The 25,456-nt window shown below is 34.7% G+C and overlaps 1 protein-coding gene across 3 annotated transcripts in view; it reads left to right on the top strand.

The window, feature by feature from the left end:
* PAK2 (p21 (RAC1) activated kinase 2) overlaps positions 1-24,513 on the top strand; it is an 80,509-nt gene extending 55,996 nt beyond the window's left edge. For 2 of the 3 annotated variants that reach the window (XM_027108020.1, XM_027108027.1), the window contains exons 4-15: positions 167-314; positions 1,886-1,917; positions 3,098-3,202; positions 4,271-4,403; positions 9,382-9,445; positions 11,351-11,399; positions 11,881-11,993; positions 13,307-13,424; positions 15,222-15,321; positions 17,658-17,854; positions 20,044-20,181; positions 20,636-24,513. In XM_027108020.1, coding sequence (XP_026963821.1) covers positions 167-314; positions 1,886-1,917; positions 3,098-3,202; positions 4,271-4,403; positions 9,382-9,445; positions 11,351-11,399; positions 11,881-11,993; positions 13,307-13,424; positions 15,222-15,321; positions 17,658-17,854; positions 20,044-20,181; positions 20,636-20,722 — 1,284 coding nt within the window. In that variant the 3' untranslated portion in view covers positions 20,723-24,513. The remainder of the gene's footprint in view (positions 1-166; positions 315-1,885; positions 1,918-3,097; positions 3,203-4,270; positions 4,404-9,381; positions 9,446-11,350; positions 11,400-11,880; positions 11,994-13,306; positions 13,425-15,221; positions 15,322-17,657; positions 17,855-20,043; positions 20,182-20,635) is intronic. The other variant, XR_003433097.1, reaches the window with a different exon arrangement.
* Positions 24,514-25,456: the final 943 nt, after the last annotated feature.

Raw genomic sequence — 25,456 nt, forward strand, 5'->3', positions numbered from 1 at the left:
GATTATAATTTGCAAAATAGATTTAGAAAACCAGACATTTTTTAGAATTTAGTCATACCTACAATTATGTAGATTGATTTGTTTTATATATTTTCTAACTTTTCTCTGGAAATTGATCTAATTAGAGCAATTCAAAACAACTAATTTCTGAATATCTTTTTGTTAGGGCATGCCAGAACAGTGGGCTCGATTATTACAGACCTCCAATATCACCAAACTAGAGCAAAAGAAGAATCCTCAGGCTGTGCTGGATGTCTTAAAGTTCTATGACTCCAACACAGTGAAGCAGAAATATCTGAGCTTTACTCCTCCTGGTAAGACATCAGACCATGGTAAAAGGCTGACTTAAATGGGATTGTAGAGTTGTGGAGCACTTCTGGATAAAAAGATTGCTTCTGGAAAAATTAAAAAGCTAAGCTACTTTTTTCCCTGCATACATCCTGCCTTTTGTAAACTCATTGTGGCAGTTCTTATGTATAATTTGGAGTCTGGGGATTATATTAATCTCTTAGTTTTGCCAAAAGTGGGTGTTTGGACCTTTTGTTTGTTTTTTTCTCTTTACTGTTTTTGAGTGAGTTCAGCAATAGAAGGGAAAGAGGCTGAGTTATAGGCATGTTTGTACTAGAAATATATTTATTGTCAGTGGGACAGGTTGTTTTACTATATATAAACGCACAGACTTTGAAGTAAAAAATGTTTGCGCAAAAATTGAAACTCATCACATATATAAACATAAAATGAGCGTTAGAACTAAAAGTATTTTTTCTCAGAATTGGAATATCATCAGGTAAGAATTGGAGAATAGTGGGGTTTTTTTAAGTTTATTTGTTCATATAAGGATTAGAATAAAACCCATACATTACAGTTGATTGTGGTATCTCTTGCATCTCTTATTATTTAGGCTTCCCCTCCCTCACGTTGGTTGCTCTCGTGCTCTCCTTTTCTTGCAGTTTATTTGTTAAAGAAACAGAATCATTTGTCCTGTTTACCTCAGTGTAGATTTTGCTAATTACATCACAGGTTATTATTTAATATGTTTCTCTGTCCTCTCAAGTCATACATGTAGTTGTAAAAAACAATATGATTGAGCTAAAAATCATACATTTAGTTTTAATTAATTGTACTTATTTTGATTGCATTCTCGTAGAAATAAGGGCTGTGTTGAAGGAAGAAATAGAGCCCACTTGGTAAATCTTGACCTTTTTTACATAGTCTAGTACAACGTTAGCAAAAGGTCAGATTTGTCCCCAACTTTCTTGTCAACTTCTAAGTCTGTGTAAATGAATAATCTTTTTTTTAATCAGTGTTTGAACAGAGATGGTATATTCATGTGTGTGTGTGTCTGGTCATTTTAAAAGGTAAAACAAAACTTGCTCTTCTAAACTCCAGAATGAATATTGTGGTATTTAGTCTTCATGAACTGTGTTTTGTCTTCAGGGATTTGCTTTCATAGTGATCAAAATTTATGTAAGTAATTTTCCTTTGCAGAGTTACTGTTGGTTTCTTTAAGTTCCTTGATAGGCAGTTTGCTGGAGAAAAATATCATTATGAATAGACTTCTGTCTTATTTTAAGAAATGCAGGTATAGTTTCAAATAAAATTTTTTTATTAAGGTATAATTTCATGCTGCAAAAGTCACCCACTTGAAGTATACAATTCAATGCTTTTTAGCAAATTTACAGAGTTCCATTAAACTTGAGGTTTATAATGTGTAAATTCTTGTTTGAATACTGATATTGTTTTTCTCAAGACTTAATTCAACTTAAAATGAAATCAGTCTGAGAACTTTTTACTTGCTCTGCTTTATCTTTTTTTCCTTTTATTGTATAAAATTGTTTTATTTTTTGAATTGTTAACTTAGCATTATTTTCTGTTTTGTATTCAGAGAAAGATGGCTTCCCGTCTGGAACGCCAGCAGTAAGTTAATATGTTATTTCTTATAGCTCTTGTTCTAATTTAAGTTACCCCAAACAAGTCTCAGTTTTTATTTTACTTTCTGAAATAAATTACAGCCTCCAGAAATAGCTACTTAATATTGACATATGTTTTTAGCTAGCCACTTGATTATTTGAGGAAGCCATATTAAGCAAATAGAATTTCCTCAGGTGATGCTTAAAGTAACTAAAGCTTATGATCTTTAGAGCAGTTTAGCTACTTTTGATAATGTTTCCATATATAAACATGAACACAAAGAACTTGCCAGCATTTTCCTCTGGCATCATCCTACTGAATATAGACTATGGAAATATACTGAACAATAGAAGCCTGTCAGAATCTTCAGAGTTGTCTGAAACTTTATCTAAGTTATCATGTAAGCACAAATACCTCTTGCAAACAGTAGCTATTTTATTTTCAATTCCTCAATTAGGAGGACACAGTCTCCTGGAGTTATTTGAAGACTATATGTAATAACATGTAAAGTACCTACTTAGCATACACCTAGCATATAATAAGCTCTATATAAAGGATAATGCCTTCCTCTTTTGCTTTGTTAGTCACAACTTCTGGTGAATCTAGCTGTTTTAAATAGCCAGAAATCTCTGACTTATACAAAGTCCAGAGGATTTTTGTTTTTGGTCTTAACAAATGAAATGATTGTTTACTTTTTGGGCTTGTTAAAACGGTATAAAATTCTCTATAAAAGGTATGAATTCCCTCTTAAGAATACTTGGTATTTACTGTATACATTTGTTTCATAAACTTTTCTGTAACATATAGAATTACCTTTACTTTTTTTTTTTTTTTTTTTTTTTGTGTGTGGTATGTGGGCCTCTCACTGTTGTGGCCTCTCCCATTGCGGAGCACAGGCTCCAGACGTGCAGGCTCAGCGGCCATGGCTCACGGTCCCAGCCGCTCTGCGGCATGTGGGATCTTCCCGGACCGGGGCACGAACCCGTGTCCCCTGCATCGGCAGGTGGACTCTAAACCACTGCGCTACCAGGGAAGCCCCTACCTTTACTTTTTAAATGATTAGATTAGAACCAGTGAGGTTTTATTGCTTTGAAATGAGCTATTAAATATTTTTTCAAGTATGGTGAAAAAGAGAGATAGTCATATTTGACTTGTCTTCCTCACTTTGCTCCTGTGATAAATGCAGCTGAATACCAAGGGTTCGGAAACAGCAGTAGTAACAGAAGAAGACGATGATGATGAAGAGACTCCTCCTCCTGTTATTGCCCCACGACCAGATCATACAAAATCAGTGAGTTTCTGATTAGTGAATTGGGTTGTGTGTGTCTGTGCATGTGTGTTTTAAAAAGCAGTCTGTATTTAACTTCCAGTGATTAATTTTTTTAAAGTCCTCAGGCTTAAAATGTTTTAATATCGGATATTTGACTAGGAGATCTTTACCTAAACACCACTCATCAAAAAACTAGTTTTTTGAAAATTAAAACCGAATGGATTCTTTAAAAGTTAAAATACTTTTCTCATTTTGTTTTCTTTCTGTATTACACCATCTGTTCCAGAGAACTCATCTGTTTCTTTGCCTCTTTCTGTTTATCTCAGTGCAGAAAAGTACTGTATCTAAAACTTGGATCTTACCTTTTATCCAAAGTACGTATTTAACTCCCATTTAACATTTCTCTTAAAGCCTTGGTATCATTCAAGAGGCTGCCGAGAGTGAAGTTTCTAACAGATATGGGAGAATTTTAATAATAAAAACCTTAGATAGAGACAGAAAGAGTCCTGTCCCTCTCCCTGTACTAATACAAATAAAGTCCAGGGAGCATGATGAAGTGTTGGCACAATAGGCGGGTAAGGCTCCAAGGACTGCCAATGGATCCTCATCTAATGGTAGAGAGCTCTATTTTCTTTACCACTTAGAACTGGCTGTTTGAAATGAAATGGTAGATATTATATTTGTATAAAAAAATTTTGTGGAAATTAATAATAGTTATTTCAACATCAGGGTTTCTTTGCTCCTTATTTCTCTCTTGTAGAAAAAATATGACTTTTAACTTGTACTTCTTTTTGCTTCATTTCTGGCATATTATTTTCAATCTGGTTACACTTAAATTTCATTCACAGATCTGCTGTTTTGCTACACAGACTTTTAAAATATATACATGACGTGCCAAAGAAAAATGTTTCACATTGCATCTTAGTTACCAGTCTTTCATAAGACAAGTCTGAAAATACTATTCTCATTCTTTAGAACACTGAGGACAACTTAGTTTTTGTCAAAAAATCAAAGAACTGAACAGTGTGCCAGTAAGAATACCTAAAAATATTTTTCCTCAAGTCTCGGTAATTAACTGTTTCTCTGCAGATTTATACACGGTCTGTAATTGATCCTATTCCTGCACCAGTTGGTGATTCTAATGTTGATAGTGGTGCCAAGACTTCAGACAAACAGAAAAAGAAGGCCAAAATGACAGATGAAGAGATTATGGAGAAATTAAGTATGTTAACTACATTTTACATTATTCTTAAATTGTTAACAGCCCCTGAAACATTTGGCCCAGGTGGATCTTGATTTATGTCTTATATGTTGGCTTAAGACATAAAAAGTAAATTGTTTTCTTCTAGGAACAACAGCTTCAATTAATGTAGTAAAGCCAAAATAATACTGTTCTTTGCTTTCTTATTATTATGTGCTGGCTGGTGAGCAGCATCTTTGCAAAATAGTCAGTACCTTGGGGAGCAATACTTCTTCTCAAAGGGCCAAATCTATGGGTCCTAGTTGGAAACTTTATCAAAGGAAGTTTGTATATATTTATGTACACCTGTAGAATAAAATATGCCCCTAAATAACTAAACAAAATGGCCTATATAGATAATATGTGTAAGCATAAAATATATTTTTTTCTCTTCTCCTTTTTCATCCATCAGCTATCATTGGCCTGGATCAAGCACTGGAAATAATACACACAGTGCCAGAGAGGGTAGCAATAACATCTCACTACAAGTCTATAGCAACTTTAGTTATAAAGGATACTGACCTAGAGGGATCAAGGAAAAATATTATATATTGGCAGTAGGCTTGAGGTTGGGTACCTATGTAAAACTGGATTATATCTGTGAATTTCTTTGATATGCCCCTCTCTCTTTTTACCTAGTGAAAGTTTAAGTGAAAATTTAGTGTGGTTTTCTCATGTTTTGACTTACTGTTAATATGAATATAAGTTAGAGTTTTATGTACGATATCCTAATTTTAAAATCTGTTTCTCAAGAAAAATCTCAAACAAACAACCTAACCTTACACCTAAAGCAACTAGAGAAAGAAGAACAAACAAAACCTAAAGTTAGTAGAAGGAAAGAAATCATAAAGATCAGAGCAGAAATAAATGAAATAGAGACAAAGAAGACAGTAGCAAAGATCAATAAAACTAAAAGCTGGTTCTTTGAAAAGATAAACAAAATTGATAAACTTCAGCCAGACTCATCAAGAAAAAAAGGGACTGGACTCAAATCAATAAAATTAGAAAAGAAAAAGGGGAAGTTACAACGGACACCACAGAAATACAAAGGATCATAAGAGACTACTACAAGCAACTGTATGCCAATAAAATGGACAACCTGGAAGAAATGGACAAATTCTTAGAAAAATACAACCTTCCAAGACTAAACCAGGAAGAAATAGAAAATATGAACAGACCAATCACAAGCACTGAAATTGAAACTGTGATTTAAAAACTCCCAGCAAACAAAAGTCCAAGACCTGATGGCTTCACAGGCGAATTCCATCAGACATTTACAGAAGAGCTAACTCCTGTCCTTCTGAAACTGTTCCAAAAAATTGCAGAGGAAGGAAAACTCTTAAACTCATTCTGTGAGGCCACCATCACCCTGACACCAAAACCAGAGAAAGATACCACAAAAGAAGAAAATTACAGCCAGTATCACTGATGAACATATCACTGATGCAAAAATAATCAACAAAATACTAGCAGTCCAGATCCAATAATACTGTAAAAGTATCATTCACCATGATCAATTGGTATTTATCCCAGGGATGCAAGGATTTTTCAATATCCACAAATCAAGCAGTGTGATACACCACACCCACAAATTGAAGAATAAAAACCATATGATCATCTCAACAGATGCAGAAAAAGCTTTTGAAAAAATTTGTCACACATATGATAAAAAACTCTCCAGAAAGTGGGCATAGAGGGAACATAGCTCAACATAATAAAGGGCATATACTACAAACCTAGAGCTAATATCACACTCAATGGTGAAAAGCTGAAAGCATTTCCTCTAAGATCAGGAACAAGACAAGGATGTCCACTCTCACCACTATTATTCAGCATAGTTTTGGAAGTCCTAGCTACAGCAGTCAGAGAAGAAAAAGAAATAAAAGGTATCCAGACTGGAAAACAAGAAGTTAAACTGTCACTGTTTGCAGATGACATGATAGTATGCATAGTAGATCCTAAAGATGCTACCAGAAAACTACTAGAGCTAATCAATGAATTTGGTAAAGTTGCAGGTTACAAAATGAATACACAGAAATCTGTTGCATTTCTATACACTGACAACGAAAGATCAGAAAGAGAAGTTCAAGAAACAATCCCATTTACCATTGCATCAAAAGAATAAAATACCTAGGAGTAAACCTACCTAAGGAGACAAAAGACCTGTACTCCGAAAACTATACAACGCTGACGAAAGAAATCAAAGAAGACAAACAGATGGAAAGATACACCATGTTCGTGGATTGGAAGAATCAATATTGTCAAAATGACTGTACTACCCAAGGCAATCTACAGATTCACTGCAATCCCTATCAAATTACCAATGGCATTTTTCACAGAACTAGAACAAGAAAATCATAAAATTTATATGGAGACACAAAAGACCCCAAATAGCCAAGGCAATCTGGAGAAGGAAAAATGGAACTGGAGGAATCAGGCTCCCTGACTTCAGACTATACTACAAAGCTACAGTCATCAAAACAGTATGGTACTGGCACACAAATAGAAATATAGATCAGTGGAACAGGATAGAAAGCCCAGAAATAAACCCATGCACCTGTGATCAATTAATCTACAACAAAGGAGGCAAGACTACACAATGGTGGAAAGACAGTCTCTTAAATGGTTGCAGGAAAACTGGACAGCTACATGTAAAAAAATGAAATTAGATCATTCTTTAGCACCATATACAAAAATAAGCTCAAAAATGGATTAAAGACCTAAATGTGAGACTGGACACTCTAAAATTCCTAGAGGAAAACATAAGCAGAACACTCTCTGACATAAATTGCAACAATATCTTTTTCGATCTGTTTCCCAGAATAATGGAAATAAAAACAAAAATAAACAAACGGGACCTAATTAAACTCAAAAGCTTTTGCCCAGCAAAGGAAACCATAAACAAAACGAAAAGACAACCCACAGACTGGGAGAAAATATTTGCAAATGATGTGACTAACAAGGGATTAGTCTCCAAAATTTACAAACAGTTCGTGAGGCTTAATATCAGAACAAACAACCCAATCAAAAAATGGGCAGAAGACCTAAATAGGTATTTCTCCAAGAAGACACAGGTGGCCGAGAGACACATGAAAAGATGTTCAACATCACTAATTATTAGAGAAATGCAAGTCAAAACTACAATGAGATATCACCTCACACCAGTCAAAAATGGCTTTCATCAAAAAATCCACAAACAATAAATGCTGGAGAGGGTGCGGAGAGATGGGAACCCTCCTACACTGTTGGTGGGAATGTGAATTGGAACAACACTATGGAGAACAGTATAGAAGTTCCTTAAAAACCTGGAAGTAGAGCTACCACATGACACTACAGTCCCACTCCTGGGCATATACCTGGAGAAAAACATGGTCCGAAAGGGTGCATTCACCCCAGTGTTCATTGGAACACTGTTTATGATAGCCAAGACATGGAAGCAACCTAAATGTCCATCGACAGAGGAATGGATAAAGAAGATGTGGTACGTACATACAATGGAATATTACTCAGCCATTAAAAAGAATGAAATAATGCCATTTGCAGCACCACGGATGGACCTAGAGATTGTTATATTGAGTGAAGTAAGTCAGAGAAAGAGAAATATCGTATGATATCCCTTATATGGGCAATCTAAAAAGAAATGATACAAAGGAACTTATTTACAAAACAGAAACAGACTCACAGACTTAGAGAATGAACTTACGGTTACCAGGGGGGAAGAATAGGGGAAGGGATAGTTAGGGAGTTTGGAATTGTCATGTAGACACTGCTATATTTAAAATGGATAACCAGGGACTTCCCTGGTAGTACAGTGGTTTAGAATCCACCTGCCAATTCAGGGGACATGGATTCGATCACTTGTCCGGGAAGATCCCACATGCCACGGAGCAACTAAGCCCATGTGCCACAACTACTGAGCCTGCGTGCCACAACTACTGAAGCCTGCACTCCTAGAGCCCGTGCTCCACAACAAGAGAAGGCACAGCAATGAGAAGTCTGTGCACCGCAACAAAGAGTAGCCCCCGCTCACTGCAACTAGAGAAAGCCCTCGCGTAGCAACGACGACCCAACACAACCAAAAATTAAAAAAAATTTTTTTAATTAAAAAAAAAAAGTATAACCAACAAAGACCTACTGTATAGCACAGGGAACTCTGCCCAATGTTACGTGGCAGCCTGGATGGAAGGGGAGTTTGGGGGAGAGTGGATACATGTATATGTATGGCTGAGTCCCTTTGCTGTGCACCTGAAACTATCACAACATTGTTAATCAGCTATACTCCAATGTAAAATTAAAAGTTAAATAAAGTAAAATAAAACCTGTTTCTTAGTTGTGACATAGTGAACTTTCCTAAAACACATGTATGATTAGTTCACATTAGAGTAATGTTTATAGTAATAAGTGATTTCCTAAATATATTGAAAGATATAAGATATATGAGAAGAGTCAGAAAAGCCATTTAGGGTTTTTCATTTGGGTATTTTATATATATATAAATATTTATATTTTTTCTCATAGTAAGTAGTTTTATAACTTATCATTAGTTTAGTACATTTCAGTGGAGTATGATAAGTAGGATGACCAACTTTTCCTTTCCCCGGGAATTTACCAGTTTTAAGACTGAACATGCCACATCCTAAAACCCCCTTAGTCTCAAGAAAACTAGTACTGTTGGTCATTCTAAAACGTGGTCATTTTGAGGAGGTGGGATAATCAAGACATTAGTTAGGAGGTCTAACCTAGTGGAAATAATGTGTCTTCTTGCTTCTGATACTTTTTTATTTTTGTTAATTGTTTCTTTAGTGTTTGAAACATACATTATTTTTGAAACTTAGTGTTATGTTTGAAAACTTCTAAAATCAGTGGAGGTTATTAAAAGAAATAATGTTATCAGAATTAGTTTACAATTTTTAAATGCTTGACTGAGTTTCCAACTTTTTGTTGTTTTTGTTTAAAATAGGAACTATTGTAAGCATAGGTGACCCTAAGAAAAAATACACAAGATATGAAAAAATTGGGCAAGGGTAAGTATTTGTGACTGTATTACCAGAATATTCATTATTTCCTGGGTGCCCAGCATGATATCTCTTTTGCCTGCTGACATTGAGCACTTCTGGTATTCTATGAGTAGTATCCTTGGATTTGTGTAAATAAGTAATGCGTTTATTTCTAGATGCTATTAAAATACTGTACTACTTAGCAGTGATTGTGCATTGTTTCTTCTTAAGTGTTATTTTGCGTTGGTGATAAGAAATTAGATGGGTGGGAAAATTGCCTGGCAAATATTTAAAAGACAGTAAGAAAATTTACTACAGGATTATAGTTTTAAAAACCTGCATTTTAATCACATCATTAAGTATGGATATTTAATTCTACTGATCTTCTGATTGTGTTCAATCATTTGTATTTTTAAAATTTATTTATTTATTTTGGCTGTGTTAGGTCTAAGTTTCTGTGTGTGGGCTTTCTCTAGTTGCGGTGAGCGGGGGCCACTCTTCATCGCGGTGTGCGGGCCTCTCACTGTCGCAGCCTCTCTTGTTGTGGAGCACAAGCTCCAGACACGCAGGCTCAGTAGTTGTGGCGCACGAGCTTAGTTGCTCCGCGGCATGTGGGATCTTCCCAGACCAGGGCTCGAACCCGTGTCCCCTGCATTGGCAGGCAGATTCTCAACCACTGCGCCACCAGGGAAGCCCCATTTGTATTTTTTTAAAAATTATTATCATTATTTTTTGGCTGTGCCACATGGCTCATGGGATCTTAGTTCCCTGAGCAGAGACTGAACCCAGGCCTCTTGCAGTGGAAACGTGGAGTCCTAACCACTGCACCTCCAGGGAATTCCCAATAATTTGTATTTTTAAACTATGCTAACTGAAATCTGTTTTTCTGTTGCTTGGGAGCAAATGAACATCTTGAATTTTTAATGTTATTAATCTCTGGAAAGTGTTCTGTCAGTTTAGAAAGTGAGCTTGAGTCTTTTTGAAAACTTCCTTATGAATTTCTTTTTAAAAACCAAATTCACTTGCGGCACTGGTTTTAATAACAAGAAATTGAAAATCATGTTAATATTCTTCTGCCTGAGAATGGATAAATTGTAAATAGTATACTGGATAATATATGTAATAATTACAAGTGAACAAGGATAACACCTATCCATATGGATGACCATCCCCAATCCAGTGTTGAATTAAAAAAGCAAATTATAGGAAAATACATAAAATGAAATCATTTATATGAAGTTAAAAAATTGGGGCTTCCCTGGTGGCGCAGTGGTTGAGAGTCCACTTGCCGATGCAGGGGACACGGGTTCGTGCCCTGGTCTGGGAACATCCCACATGCTGCGGAGTGGCTGAGCCTGCGCGTCCAGAGCCTGTGCTCCGCAACGGGAGAGGCCACAACAGTGAGAGGCCCGCGTGCCACCAAAAAAAAAAAAAAAAAAAATTATGTGAAACATTTTCTATAGCGGTACACACTGTTATAGAAAGTATAGAGTATAAAGTATAGAGAAATACATGTAAATGATGCACATCAAATACAGAATAAATACCCAATATAGATTACTTTAGGGAGGAGGTAGGATGCCTTTGGAAAGGGCACATAAGAACCTTCAAATTTATTTGTAGTTCTTTGTTTCTTAAACAGGGCAGTGGATCCATGAGTATATGTGACTTTTTTCTTTCTTTTCTTTATCTTTTTTCTGTATTTTTGTAGATCTGATATTTATGACAAATTTCTAACATAAGTTTTGGCCACAAGAATTGCCTCTTTTTCTTATTTTTTCCCCCTTTGTTTTTGCTTTTACTTCTTTTAAAGATGTTTAGTCTTAAACGTTCTTTAACCTCTTTTTAGTTGTTCTGAGTATAAAGTCTTTGGATGTTATAAATGAGAATGATTTTGAAACCTTAAATCTGGTTATGTCTTCTTTTCCCTAGGGCTTCTGGCACAGTTTTCACTGCTACTGATGTGGCATTGGGACAAGAGGTAGCTACTTTTTCATACTTCTGGGTGTTACCATTAGCTTTTAATATGGGAAGAAACTAGATCTGCCTGTGAATAATCAGTAAGGAATTTCTTGCAGTTGAATATGTTGAAAGAATTACTCTAGGTAATTTTATAGCACTTTCCTTATTGAGGGGAAAAAAGAAGTAATTATGTGTTTGGTTTCATAAATAAATATTTTAAAAATTATTTTCCCAGCTTGGGATGAAAAGAGGATTAATTCCTGGCACTGGGCTGACCTTGCATTTAGATTTCAAGAGAAATCTAAAAATATTTAAGCTCTGTGTATTACAAAGAATTGTGCATAGGCAGTGTGGAAGTTAAAGTACTGCCTATGAGTAAATTATAATCTCATCGTATAGTATGTATGTAGTAAATTAGATTATTAACTGATCTGTGTTTGTAATTTTCTAAGAGTATTAGGAAACTTGTTCTGACTTTTTTTTTCCTGTTTCCACCATAGGTTGCTATTAAGCAGATTAATTTACAGAAACAGCCAAAGAAGGAATTGATCATTAATGAGATTCTGGTGATGAAAGAATTAAAGAATCCCAACATAGTTAACTTCTTAGACAGGTAAATATAAATATTTCTTAAACATTGGGAGAAAAATGTTGAAATTTTAAGTCTCATGGTTTTGGGGGCTAGCCAGTTTAGTTAGACTAAGGTTGAGTGTCAACACTGAAAAATAAACTTGAAGGAGGAGGAGAGGTAAAAATAGCATATTACAGTTTAGAAGGTCCTTTTTCTACATAGCTGTCACTTGGCAAGTGAGAGAAGGCAGTTAAATGAAGGACATTGCTGCTGGTGCTCATATGAATTACAAATGATCAGAAGCAGAAACATTAAGGAAACGTTGGCTGTGATTCATGTCTTGACTGACAGAGGTGACCAGCCACACAGTTTTTAAACTTTCAAGTCAATTTTGATTTCAAATTTTGTCTTTCATGGGCAAATAGCATGTTTATCAAAACCTCACTTAATTTAGGAATTGATGTTAAATAGGAGAACAAAAAGTAGAAGAGAAAATTATGTATCTTACATTTTTTATTTTTTTAATTTTTAAATTTTTTTTATTTTTGGCCGCACCATGTGGCATATGGGATTTTAGTTCCCCAACCAGGGCTTGAACCCGAGCCCTAGGCAGTGAGAGCTCAGAGTCCTAACCAGTGGACCGCCAGGGAATTACCTTACATCTGTTTTTTTTTTAAAGCAGTTACATATATGTGAATGAAAGAAGAATTGTAGAAAAATAAATGAAAATTATAGTAGTGATTATATTGGAGATAGGGAATCATAGGTGATTTTTTTTTAATTTCCATATTTAAATTTGTTTTGAATGGGTTAAAAGAAAACACATTTTTAGACTTTAGGGCTAGCTCTGGGGCCATGTTCATAGAAAGAAACTTTCCAGGTACATTTCTCTGCTTTTTAAAATAGTATTTCAAGTCAGTAAAGCATGGTGGTTAAAATAAGTCATAAGCTTTGGAATCAGTTGTGCTTGGCTTCAGGTTTTGTTCTGGCACTTACTGGCTGTGTGACCTTGGATGAGTTACTTAGCCTTTCCAAGCCTCCATCTCTTCGTCTGTAAAAAAGGACAAATCATTCCTGCCATACAAGGTTATTTGAATTGGAATAATCTATGTACACACTCAAGTTAGAATTGCAGGCAAAATTTTAAAGTGATTTGGGAAAATCATAATGACCCTCAGGTATTTTTTTTTTGTGCTGTTCCATAGCAGCTTTTCAGTTTTCTTCCCAGCTATCAAAGCTAGCAGCTTTCTAGTTTTTTTAATTAGGATTCCTAACATTTGAATTCTTCAATATAGAGTGCCACGTGTTTAGAAAAAGTGAAAGTGTGAATGTATTTTGTATGTTCTTTTTTTTAGTTACCTGGTGGGAGACGAATTGTTTGTGGTAATGGAGTACCTCGCTGGGGGATCACTTACTGATGTTGTAACAGAGACCTGCATGGATGAAGCACAGATTGCTGCTGTATGCAGAGAGGTGAGTTTGCTCCCTTTTTGAAAAGTTACAGTAACGATGTGGTTAACAGGATGTGAAAAGAAGCAAATTTTTAGTTATTATCCAAGCAGGATACTTTTAAGGGTGAGAGGGAGTGCCATTAAAAATACACCGCTCAACAGTGGAAACAAGGACAAAGTGGTACACATCTTCACCCTAAGTATTAATTAGTAAGTTTACTTGTGGCCTTATCGATCTCTTTAAAGGTGACCAATGAGATGATATTCATTAATGAATTTGAGACATACTGTTTGCTTAGGCTAGTAGAATTCTGCCACATTGCCTAGATCTAAGCCAAAAATGAGCCTTTCTTTCTTCCATGTAATCTTTTCCTACAGATGAGACTTAGGTTAATGATTTGCTTATTGTCATTAAAATTGCAACAGTACTTTCTTCGAGTACCCTAGGAATCATTGTCACAAAGGACAAAATTGTAAAAGTTCTTACGACTATTATGTTTCCTGTGATATGGCTTTCAGCATTTTTACAGTGAATTATAAGTAAATTATAAACTTTGTTCATGTAAGAACAGTATATGTGATGTTTTTCCTTTTTCAGCTTTTATTAGGTGTTTTTTAAAAACTATTCTTTGAAACTTTTAATTCTAATGTAATTATGCTTCACCTAAGGGGAGCCCTCTTGACTCTTTCAGGAGGGAAACAATAATATATCCCTTAACAAAGAATGTTTGATCACTTAAAAGCTGATAAAAACTTAAGGATTTATCTATTTATACTTAACTTGTTTTTCTAATAATTTTTTTCATAATCAATATAAAATTATTTTAGTAGTTCCTCTAATTGTGATAACATTTGTTTCTATTTGTTTACACAAGTATTTTTCTGGGGATTTCTTTCCAGGAATCTGCTTAAATGCTTGGTAAATGTATTGCAGTAATACACAGTTAATCTGGTTTTTTTCTTTGAATAGTAGATTATTTTGAGTGAGATTTTTGTTATTAATGATGTACAGGCTTTATTTGTTGTTCTACTTTAGTGGGGGTAAGAAATAAAAACAACTTTTTCCAAGTTACAATTTATACTCAGTTTACATTAAAAAAACATAGCAAGCAGATTTTTTAAATTGAATTTCATTCTTGTTTTTAAGGAAGTAAGAGTAGTTCTTCTGCTCTTTTGACTCAGTGCTTTCTGAAATATGGCATAAGACGGAAGTGGTGTCCAGGATCATCACTGGTGTCTAGGGTGTGGGTATAGCTTTATGTAAAACCTACCATAGAAGAAATGAAGAAAACATTTTACATAGCATTGAACAGCTGGAGAGAACCAGACCCGCAGTGGCTTACATTGATTAGACTTTGGCATATTTCAGATTCAAATGGAAATGATAAGTTTATCCTTTACTGTTGAAATGATTTCTAAAAAGCCTTGTGCATATTTACCAAGTGCTGCATACCTTTAGGCATTTAAACCTGAGCAGGCCTAGAAATCATGTAGACCCACCCACCATTTCATAAATGAGAACATTGAAGACTAAGTGATATTCTATGGTATTAAATAATCTGTGGCAGAAATAGGCCTAGATAAGACATTATATAATAATTGTCTCTGGATAAGAGCAGAGAGTGGGAAGAGGGGGATCTAATTATTTTAGGTGTCTTATTTTCACAACTGCATGTGACAGGATTTTTTTCTTCATAATATTATTAGAGTATCTTCTGCTGGTTACTAGAGGTGGTGCTCAGGTCATAAATGGTGTATGTGAACTTCCCTTAGACTTTTCAGGGACTGTTTCATTGATAGGTGTTTTTCTCCTGTTCAGTGTTTACAGGCATTGGAGTTTTTACATGCTAATCAAGTGATCCACAGAGACATCAAAAGTGACAATGTGCTTTTGGGCATGGAAGGATCTGTTAAACTTAGTGAGTAACAAGTGAATAAATAACATTTATATGCTACTTATAATTTTCTGCCTTTTGTTTAAGTAAAAACCCTCTTCTGCTATTAACATTTTTATGACAATACATGCAGTGGGGGAGAATAGTAGTAAAAAGATATAGACTGTCAGCTGGACAGCTTGAGTTTAAATAGCGGATCTGCCACTACTTGCTGAATAATTTTGGGTGAGTTACGTAATCTCTTTTTGTGTCCATTTTCTCATTTGTATGATAAGGAAAATAACAGTACCTATCTCAGAGAATTCTTCTGAGTAGTAAAAATGTAAAGCATTGAGGAACAGTGTCTGGGACTATTATAATGTTGGTGCTGTCTTCCAAACATAAACTTGGATCTATCTCTGCTACCTGTTGGGGTAGGTTTTTGTCATTATGCTGTTCATCTTTCTCTGGATTTGGTAGATGGTGGCCTAATTGGGGGAGGACTGTATGACCGTTATGTCAGAGATGACAAGGTCTGAAAAAAACCATGTGTAAACCTCTTTCCCTAATTAACTTCTGTATCAGACATGGTAGAGTCATGGAAAAAAAACCCAAAAACTCCTTTCCTCTGCTGGCTATAATCTCAGTTCCAACCATGTCCTCTGGAGGATTCAAGAAGACCTTCTACTGAGGTTTCTCCAACTATGCAAAATTCAAGGCATTTCTTAGATCAGGAGACCAAAAACTTTTTCTTCTGTTTGCCTAGAGAGTTTGGCTCGTTTTTCAACATCTCTTTTTTTAAGATAGATACTCCAAAGGTTATTCAACCACAAGAAAAGGGGACCCAGGTTCTGTCAGATAGTCAGAATATATAGTTAATAATTGTAATTTTAGTGGGAAAACTAGAAATTGACATTCTCATACACTTTTGGTGGATACACAGGTAACTAAATTTGACTTTTTTGGTTAATATGTTACCATGGCTCTACCACTTACTAGATGAATGATCTTGGATAAGTTATCTAAAAATATGTATGCCTCAGTTTCTCCATTTGTAAAATGGAAATCATAACAGTAGTAAATATGCCTGTCTCATAAAATTATCATGAGGTATGTTAATTCTTATGAGGTATTATACTTGGAACAGTTATAAGCACTCATTTTAGCTGTAAATGTTATGATTTGACCTAACAATTGCTCTTTTAGGATTCTCTCCTATAGAATTACTGAACATACGCACAGCAATAAGTACAAAAATGTTCTCTGCAACCTTGTAAAGAAAGTCCAACAATATCTTAAATGTCTCGTAGTACAGAAATGGTTAAATACATTATGGTATTTTTATGTTCCGTGAAGTTGTGTAGTTAAAATAGTGAGGTGGGTTAATGTACTAATATGGAAAGATATCTAAAAAATTAGGTTTTAAAAAGCAGTTTACAAAATATCCTAACTAGGTAAAATAAATCAGTCAGTTCACGGGTATTATTTGTACATTTGGAAATGCATAACGAAGAGTCTAAAGCTTACAAACCTAAATGTTAACAGTGTTTACATATGGAGTAGAATGGGTTTAACAGTAGAATGAAGGAAAAAATTCTGGATTCTCATCTTGACTTTTCCACTAAATTAATACTGGGTACTAAATTAGGCATTCTGCTCTTCAGTTATAAAATGAGGTGCTTAGAATAGAGTAATGCTGGTGAAGACCTTGTAGGTACAGTTGCAGTTAAACATGTTCTTTTCCTAGGCTCTCTGCTGAGTCGGATGCTTATTATTATTAATTCTAGCTTCTGTTTATTTTCTTCAAAAGTAATTTCCACTTCCTGACCTTTGCCTGATTCACAGTGGACATAGTTTTGGTGTCCAGCTTTGGTGACTTTTTCTTTTAGACCTTTTTCAACTTTATTAAAATTTTTAGGATAGAATTATTTAGAATAAAAGGCTTCCTGATAGGGCTCCCCTGGCGGCGCAGTGGTTGAGAGTCCGCCCGCAGATGCAGGGGACACGGGTTCGTGCCCCGGTCCGGGAGGATCCCACATGCCGCAGAGCGGCTAGGCCCGTGAGCCATGACGGCTGAGCCTGCACGTCCGGAGCCTGTGCTCCGCAACGGGAGAGGCCACAACAGTGAGAGGCCCACGTACCGCCAAAAAAAAAAAAGCCTTCCTGATAATTTACCCTCTACTTGTGGGAAGTAAAAGTTAAAAAGTGAGAGTATATAACATCATCAAAATATTTGTAAGCCCATTCTGGTTTTCTTTATTAATACTTTCTTAAAAATTAAGAGGCTGAATACTCAAATGTAGTTAGTTAAATCATATTAAGTAAACTCTTAAACAACCCACGGACACCATTAACTCAAGGTGTTTTGTTTTGTTTTATAGCTGACTTTGGTTTCTGTGCCCAGATCACCCCTGAGCAGAGCAAGCGAAGTACTATGGTTGGAACGCCATACTGGATGGCACCAGAGGTGGTTACACGGAAAGCTTATGGCCCTAAGGTTGACATCTGGTCTCTGGGTATTATGGCTATTGAGATGGTAGAAGGAGAGCCTCCATATCTCAATGAAAATCCTTTGAGGGTAAGACCAATTAAGCATCAGCCTTATTTTAAGAAAAATAATTTTCTTTAAATCATTTATTTAGACCTTGCTTTTGCCAGGCACTGGCCAAGAATTTAGGATACGAAGTTGATAAAACCTAGTCTCTGCCCTCACTCTACGTCTAAAAATGATTTGCTTCTGGCTTATTGAGTTGAATGTGTTAGGTAAAGAGTTTGTAAATTTTTGGTAAGCTGTGTGGTTTCTAAATTTGCACATAAGTAAGAATTTGGTCACTTTTCTGCAGAATTAAGGGGCTCTAGATATATCCTTCAGGTTGTTGACTTTGAACCTTGGCCTCTGTACCCCCAGGTACAAAGAGGAAAGCAGGATCACATCTATGAGAAGCCTGTGTAGATGGCAATGTTAAAGCCCATATTCAAACAAAAGAGTGAGGGTTCTGAGAAACAGATGAAGTCAGTAGATTTTAAACAGTTATGTACATATTCCAGCAGCTGAGGTGGAGAGTTCCATCTTTCTTTCTTTCTCTTTTATCTTTTACTTCTTTTAAATTATCATGTATGACTCAATATCAGTAGTTAATAAGGAAATGCAAATCAAAGCCTCAACAAGATCACTTCACCCTTACTAGAATGACTGTAATCAAAAAGGCAGACAATGATAAGTGTTGGTGAGAATGTGAAGAAATTGGAACCCTCATACACTGCTAGTGGAAATGTAAAATGGTACAGCACTTTGGAAAACAGTTTGACAGTTCCTGTAAAAATTAACTTTGAGTTACCATGTGACTTGGCAGTTCCACTGCTAGGTAAATAACAAAGAGAATTAAAAGCATTCATCCACCCAAGAACTTGTACACAAATGTTCATGGCAGCATTATTCATAATAACCAATAGGTGGAACACAGGGAATTTTTAGGGCAGTGAAAGTATTCTGTGTGATACTATAATGGTAGTTGCATGACAATGTACGTGTGTCAAAACCCATAGAACTGTGCAATACAAAGAGTGAACCCCAGTGTAAACTACAGACTTCTGTTTAGTGAAAGTGTGTCAGTATTGGTTCATCACTTGTAACAAAGTGTACCGTACTAATGTACGATTTTAATAATGGGGGAATTCTGTGTGTGTGTGTGTGTGTGTGTGTATGTGTGTAAGGGTGGTATATGGGAGCTGTGTACTATCTGCTCAATTTTCTGTACATCTAAAACTTCTTTTAAAAAGTCTGTTGAGCGTTTTTTTTTTTTAACTCCATTTCTAGGAATTCAAAGAAAATAGTCAGAGAATTACATAAAGAATACAAGGATTTTCCAAAGGGGATTGACTAAATTATGAAGCACCCATATAATAAGACACTATTCAATTCAGCCATTAAAATAATTTTGTAGATCTAATCTGTTATTATTGATAGTGATGATGAGGGTGGGATATAGCTAGTTTTGTTTCTTTTTTTTTTTTTAAGACTTTGTTTTTTTAGAGCAGTTTCATGTTCACAGCAATATTGAGAGAAAAGTACAGAGATTTCCCATATGCCCTCTCCCCCTACACATGCATAACCTCCCCCATTATCACCATCCCTCACAGAGGGTACATTTCTTACCATCATTGAACCTACACTGACACATCAGTATCATCCAGAGTCTATAGTTTACATTAGGGTTCACTCTTGATGTCATATGTCGTGGGTTTGGACAAATGTATACTGAATAACGTGTCCATTATAAAAGTATCTTAAAGAGTATCTTCATTGCCTTAAAAATCCTATGTGTTCCACCTGTTCATCTATAGCTATATAGATATAGCTAATTTAAAATTTCTTAAAGCAGTTTCAACAAATCCCATTGTTTTGAAATGTGGTATGACTTGGAAAAAAAATCTTAAGAAAGATAAATGGGATACTATATGTGGATGGTGGGATTGTGGTCATTTTTCTTTATACCATTTTATTATAGTGGTAGTTTTATTTATCAGTATGTATTTATAATCCAAAAAAAGAAAAAGGTGAAGATAATTTTGAAAAAGAAGTCAGGGAAATGTAACATCTAAAAATAAAGTGAAAAATATCTAATCGAAATGGGTAGAAATAATAACCACACTTTAGTGTGTATGACAATTGTCTTTAAATACGTATAAGAGATCCATAAAGTTTAAAGTACTCTCTAACTTTGTTGAGCTATCTTAAGTATGTCAGAGTTGTTCTTCTGTTCTTAGGCCTTGTACCTGATAGCGACTAATGGAACTCCAGAACTTCAAAACCCAGAGAAACTTTCCCCCATATTTCGGGATTTCTTAAATCGATGTTTGGAGATGGATGTGGAGAAAAGGGGTTCAGCCAGAGAACTGTTACAGGTGAATTTGGAAATAATTCTATTTTGGGAAAAAGTTGACTTTTTTGAGTAACCGGCAGAAAGTTTACATAGAGTTCATAATTACATTTCACTATTCATTCATTACCAGCAGCATGGCAGCTGCTGCAGTTCAGGATTTTATCTGCTGAGAATAAAATACCCATAATACTGGGATAAATGTATAAGTTTTTCATATTACCAGTTCTCACACCAGTTCATTGCAGGCATGGGTATCTGGGTCATTTAACTGAGATTTTATAATATGAGAAAAACTAAAAAGACTACACTTTCAACCATAAAAGTGATGTAGTGATTATGTTGATTTTATAGAAGTACTGAAATATGTGTTTGTTAAATAAATTATGATCCATAAAGTAGTCTTAGGGGCTTAATTGAAATATTTGGCTTCTAAACTGGTGACATTTACATTTATTTTCCCCCACTCTTTCTGACAGCATCCCTTCCTGAAACTGGCCAAACCATTATCCAGCTTGACACCACTGATCATGGCAGCTAAAGAAGCAATGAAGAGTAACCGTTAACATCATTGCCGTGGCCTCATATTCTTTTCTCCATTTTCTAAAAGAAGTCTTTTAATATATGAAAATTATTATTCTTTTGGGGTTTAAAGAAATGGTCTACATAACAAGGAGGAAAAAAACAAGCTACTATTTCCTGAAGACAACCAAGAAAAAATTGCAGAACTGAATGACAACTTTCTTATTGAATCCCTTCTCTAGGGTCCAAAAGGAATTGTGGACTGAATCACTAACCTTACATCTTTCAGCAGAAAGCCCATCAGGGCCATATATCATGCTTGAGATTTGCATTTTATTTTGCTGACTTCATTATAATAGATCCCATTCATTGTCCCTTTTGAGGTATTTTCAGTACTTGAATGGCAGATTTGGGTTTTTCAGAGTATGTGTTTTATCTGCTAGTCTTCTTTTCTCTCCATAACTTTCTTTTCCTTGACTTGCTCCTTTTGAGTTGCTTTGAGAAATGTTTCTTATGCCTAAATTGGAGGCAAGTGTGATAGAAATTATGTAGCTCCTTATATTGGCAAAGGAGTTCAATATCGTTTAACTTTGTATAGAAGTTAGAACCAGCTATTGTTACATGTAATATTTCAGTTCAGAGTTTGAACTGAAGGAAGGGAAGAAAAGAATGTGATTTTTACCTTTTTAAACAAATGTGAAAGAATCAGTTTTAAAAGTTTCATAATAGTGAGTTGTTTGGCATTTGTTAACATGTATAGAGAGAAGACTAATAATCTATATTTATAACTAAATCATTGAAACAGAAAAAGAATCCCATTGACTCTACTTTCTTACACTTTGTTTTTCTTTCTATGTCCTCTTCAGATTTGGCTTCAGGACTTTGGTTTGTGCCGCTAGTTTCCCCGTCCCTCTTTTTTTCCCTTCATTTTGGAAATAAGTTTCTGTATATGTTGTAATTTTAGCTAGTTTGTTTTTTAATTAACCCTTTCTCACCCTACTCCTCCCCCCCTTCCCATGGTAAATAATATAATAACCATTGAATTTTCAGAATTTAAAAGTTAACCTTTTTTTTTCCATTTAAAGGTAAAAAATATTTGGAGCTAGCAGAGACAAAGTGAGAGGCTTGAACCTTGGTGAGCTCTAAAATAGATAAGATTATATTCATGAAAGAGAAACGTCAGTTACTTAGAGATGCAGCTTCTGACCAGTAAACTGTAGAGATTTGTTATAAACATTGTTCCCAGCCCATTACCAACATTTTTACTATCTGTGAGAACTTAAGTGACAAAGTACTTCTTGGTAAATTCATGGGTCATTTAAGATGTTGAATTACTTTAGATTTTTTTCAAATAAGTAAATAATATTCATGTAAAAAACTGGAGAAAGAAAGAGTAATGAAATGTGCTTGTTGATAGCAATACATTTTTTATTTTAAAGATTTAAAAAAGGTCTGTGACCTGTAACATTAATTATTAGAGTGCCCTCTCTTCTCCCTTCCCCTCCTCCCTTCATCTTCTCTCATCATTTTAATTGTTTGGCTTTTGGAGGCAGTATTGTCCCTTCTGACATGCCAAGAGCCACATGAAAGAGAAAAATACGTGCTTTGGTTCTGGCTTTTTGTTCCCACCATTCGCTCCTAATTGACTTCACACCTACTTGCCATCCTGCAATAGTACAAATCATGAATAAAAATAATTTTGATGTTTTGGAGTACATTAGGAGAACTTAATATGAGTTTTATTTCCTATCATTCCCATCATATCTCTGTTAAGATACAGGTATAAGGATAGAAATGGCTGGTGGGGTTTTTTTTTTTTTAATTGGTAATACAGGAAGGTTTTCACAAAAATAAGTAAGATAATTAGTGAAACTTGTATCTAGAGCACTTAATAGTCTCTGTTTTCAATTTGATTCTTGATTTCCTTTTTCTCTGGATTATATTGGCCTTCTACAGCTATTACTAAATTACTTTACAGAAATAAGCTGGTTTATTTCTGGTGGAAAGCTACAGCGTCTGTTGAGTTCCAGATTTGAACATTCTTTGTAAATAGTTGTCTGGATGGATTATGATAAAGAAGATGCTACCAATGAAATAGAAAACCAACTAGATGGTGTAAGACTGTGATCCTCATGACCACTCTAGAAGGCACTTCCATGCGTAAGTCATAAAGGCCATATTCACTGAATGCAGTGCCAATGCCCCATTTTTATGCCTGTGACTCAACAAAGGTCTTTTCAGTTTATAGAAGCAGTTTGGGGTTTGTATTTACAACTTCCTTGATGGTTACCTGCATGTCCATTGCTGGCAACGGACTTTGTCATTAAAACCTGACTCCTAGGTTAAGGGAGCTACGCTGTGGTTTATTCTTTACTTACTTGGATAAACTAACTTGTAATAGAAATGTACTTTGGTTAATTCTGAAATGTGTCAATTTTTGAATAATCTTAATCTTAAAAGCAATACAGAATTGTGATTTATTAATTTTAAATTAAAATGTTCACATGTTGTTGCAAGAAAAATTATATCTGAATCAAGATTCATGGTTTTTTTTTAATAACTGCCTTTTGTATTTACCTTTTTGTCATTACTTTAGAATGAAAATTCCCATTTAAATCTAAAAATTACCTTAGTAGTCCTCTTTTGTTATTAAGACAATATTACTGTAGTATTTATTATATTTCAGACTCTGGCAGTCTAAAAGTTTCCTTCTCCTCTTGTTCCTTTTGCTGCTTTGAAAGGGACAGTTAAAACTGAGAAACCATGAAAATATTGAATATTTCATCCTACATAGAATAGTAAACAAGTAGAGTGATTGTGCTAGCATAAGAAACTAAGGCTAACACAACTCTGTTTTCATGTGTTGAGTGCCTGGCACACAGTACAAATTCTCTTCTCCTCAACATATAAATATTAAGCTGCTTAAAGTGTATCTAGTTACCACCAGTCCTAAATGACCTGTGCCTTTAATAAGCAATTTAAAACTACCTATGAGGATTTCTTTGTAGGGCTCACATAAATACATGTTTGTTTATATATACTGTATTCTAGCCAGAATAATTTTAGATCTGATCAGGCAGTAGCTATAGTTAGAAAAAAAAAAAATGGGTGCTTAAATTTGCATCAGTTTTTTAATCTAAAAGTTTTAAAATATACTGAGATCCATATCCAGTGAAATGTCAAAAAATCATTATGGAATATAGCTAAAATCCAGATTAAGATTCTTTTGGGGTTTTTTTTAGTGAAATTATAGTAATATAAAAAGCAGATTGTCTTCCTTGTCTCAACTGCTCCCACAATAAACAACTAAAATCAGTTTTTCCACAGTGTGTGTATATGAGTATGTGTAAGAAGGGGAAAAAATACACACACACACACACACACACACACAGATTTTATTTCTCACTAACACATTTATTGACCACTTTGACAAAGACACTGTGGTATGGTAGATATTGTGGAAATTACAAAGGAGAACCAAGCACTGGCCTGGCCTTGAGAGAACTGAAGTCTTTCTCATTCACCATTCTAGAATGTTGCCAAATGAGAGAGAAAGAAATGTATGATAATTCTGTCAAACATCTTTGGTAGGAATGTCTTGTGTGTTTTTTGTTTGTTTGTTTTGGTTTTTTTTTGTTTTTGTTAGATAGAAATGGAACTAAGTGAAAGTAACTTGTCTTTTCTGTTTTGTCTTCAAATTTTATATTGACTTTTATTTTTAATTTAATCCCATTCAATTATTTAATTGTTACATTGACATTAACTGCTGTATTTGATGACCTTGTTCAATAATTTTGTTCTTTCAGGGCTAGAAATAAACTTTTTTAAATGTTCATTTTCCCTTTTCCTAAACTTTAATTCTTTCTTTAGATCAGAATAGCTTAAAAGAATAAGTGTAATAGGTTTTCAAAGAATGTTCTAGTATTTTTAAGGATGAATATTTTTTAAACATGTCATGGCACCATGAATGTATTACAGAGCTCCAAATTAGAAAGTTTTTCAAAAATTAATGAGTAATAAGCGTGAGCCTTCGCTCTTCTAAATCAGTTTCAGAATAAATTTGTTCAAAATGTTCTGGCTATCAGACCCAGGGAAACACTTCTGATCTGTTGAAATACCTTCAATAATTTGGCCTGAAATTCTAATGCTTACCTAGGTGAAGTAATAAGAATCTTACTAGAATTTTTTGTGTTAAATGCACCAAGAAATCTTTAAAAGTGCCATACATTAAGGCTTCACTTCATTATACGCATTTAATTTGAATGTTGGATATGCTGACATGGAGAACGGGTGCATTATAGAGAGTTCACTATGAAAAAACAAAATTATACATTTTTTAGCCTGGAGTGGGGAGTGTAGGCAATGACTGCATAAAATATATTTGTTACACTATAAAACTGCTTTTTGCTATTCTGACATTTGTATTTCTTAAACTATAGCAAATGCCCAAAACATTTGCCTAAGAAAAGTTCAAAAATGCCTAGATGATTGATTTTATTGAAAAGCACTATTTGTAGGAGCTTAACACATGCTTTACTACTACTTTGACATTTGTGACTTTTTTTAAATTAGGGAATTATTTTTTATTCAAATCATTTAACAAGTTTTTATCTTTTGAAGAGGAGGAAGAGTAGAACAATGAAGGGAAAGGTCTTTTTTGACCTTTATTTTAGGTTTTTAATAAAATAATATGCACAGATTAAAAAGTCAGATAATCTTAAAGGAGTCATTATAAATAGTGCCAGTCCCCAGCTGCAGACTTTCTCACTGCAGAGTCC

Source organism: Aethalodelphis obliquidens, unplaced genomic scaffold (assembly GCF_003676395.1).
Source record: "Aethalodelphis obliquidens isolate GAN/ISIS:26980383/991018 unplaced genomic scaffold, ASM367639v1 scaffold1, whole genome shotgun sequence".
NCBI classification, from domain to species: Eukaryota; Metazoa; Chordata; class Mammalia; order Artiodactyla; family Delphinidae; genus Aethalodelphis; species Aethalodelphis obliquidens.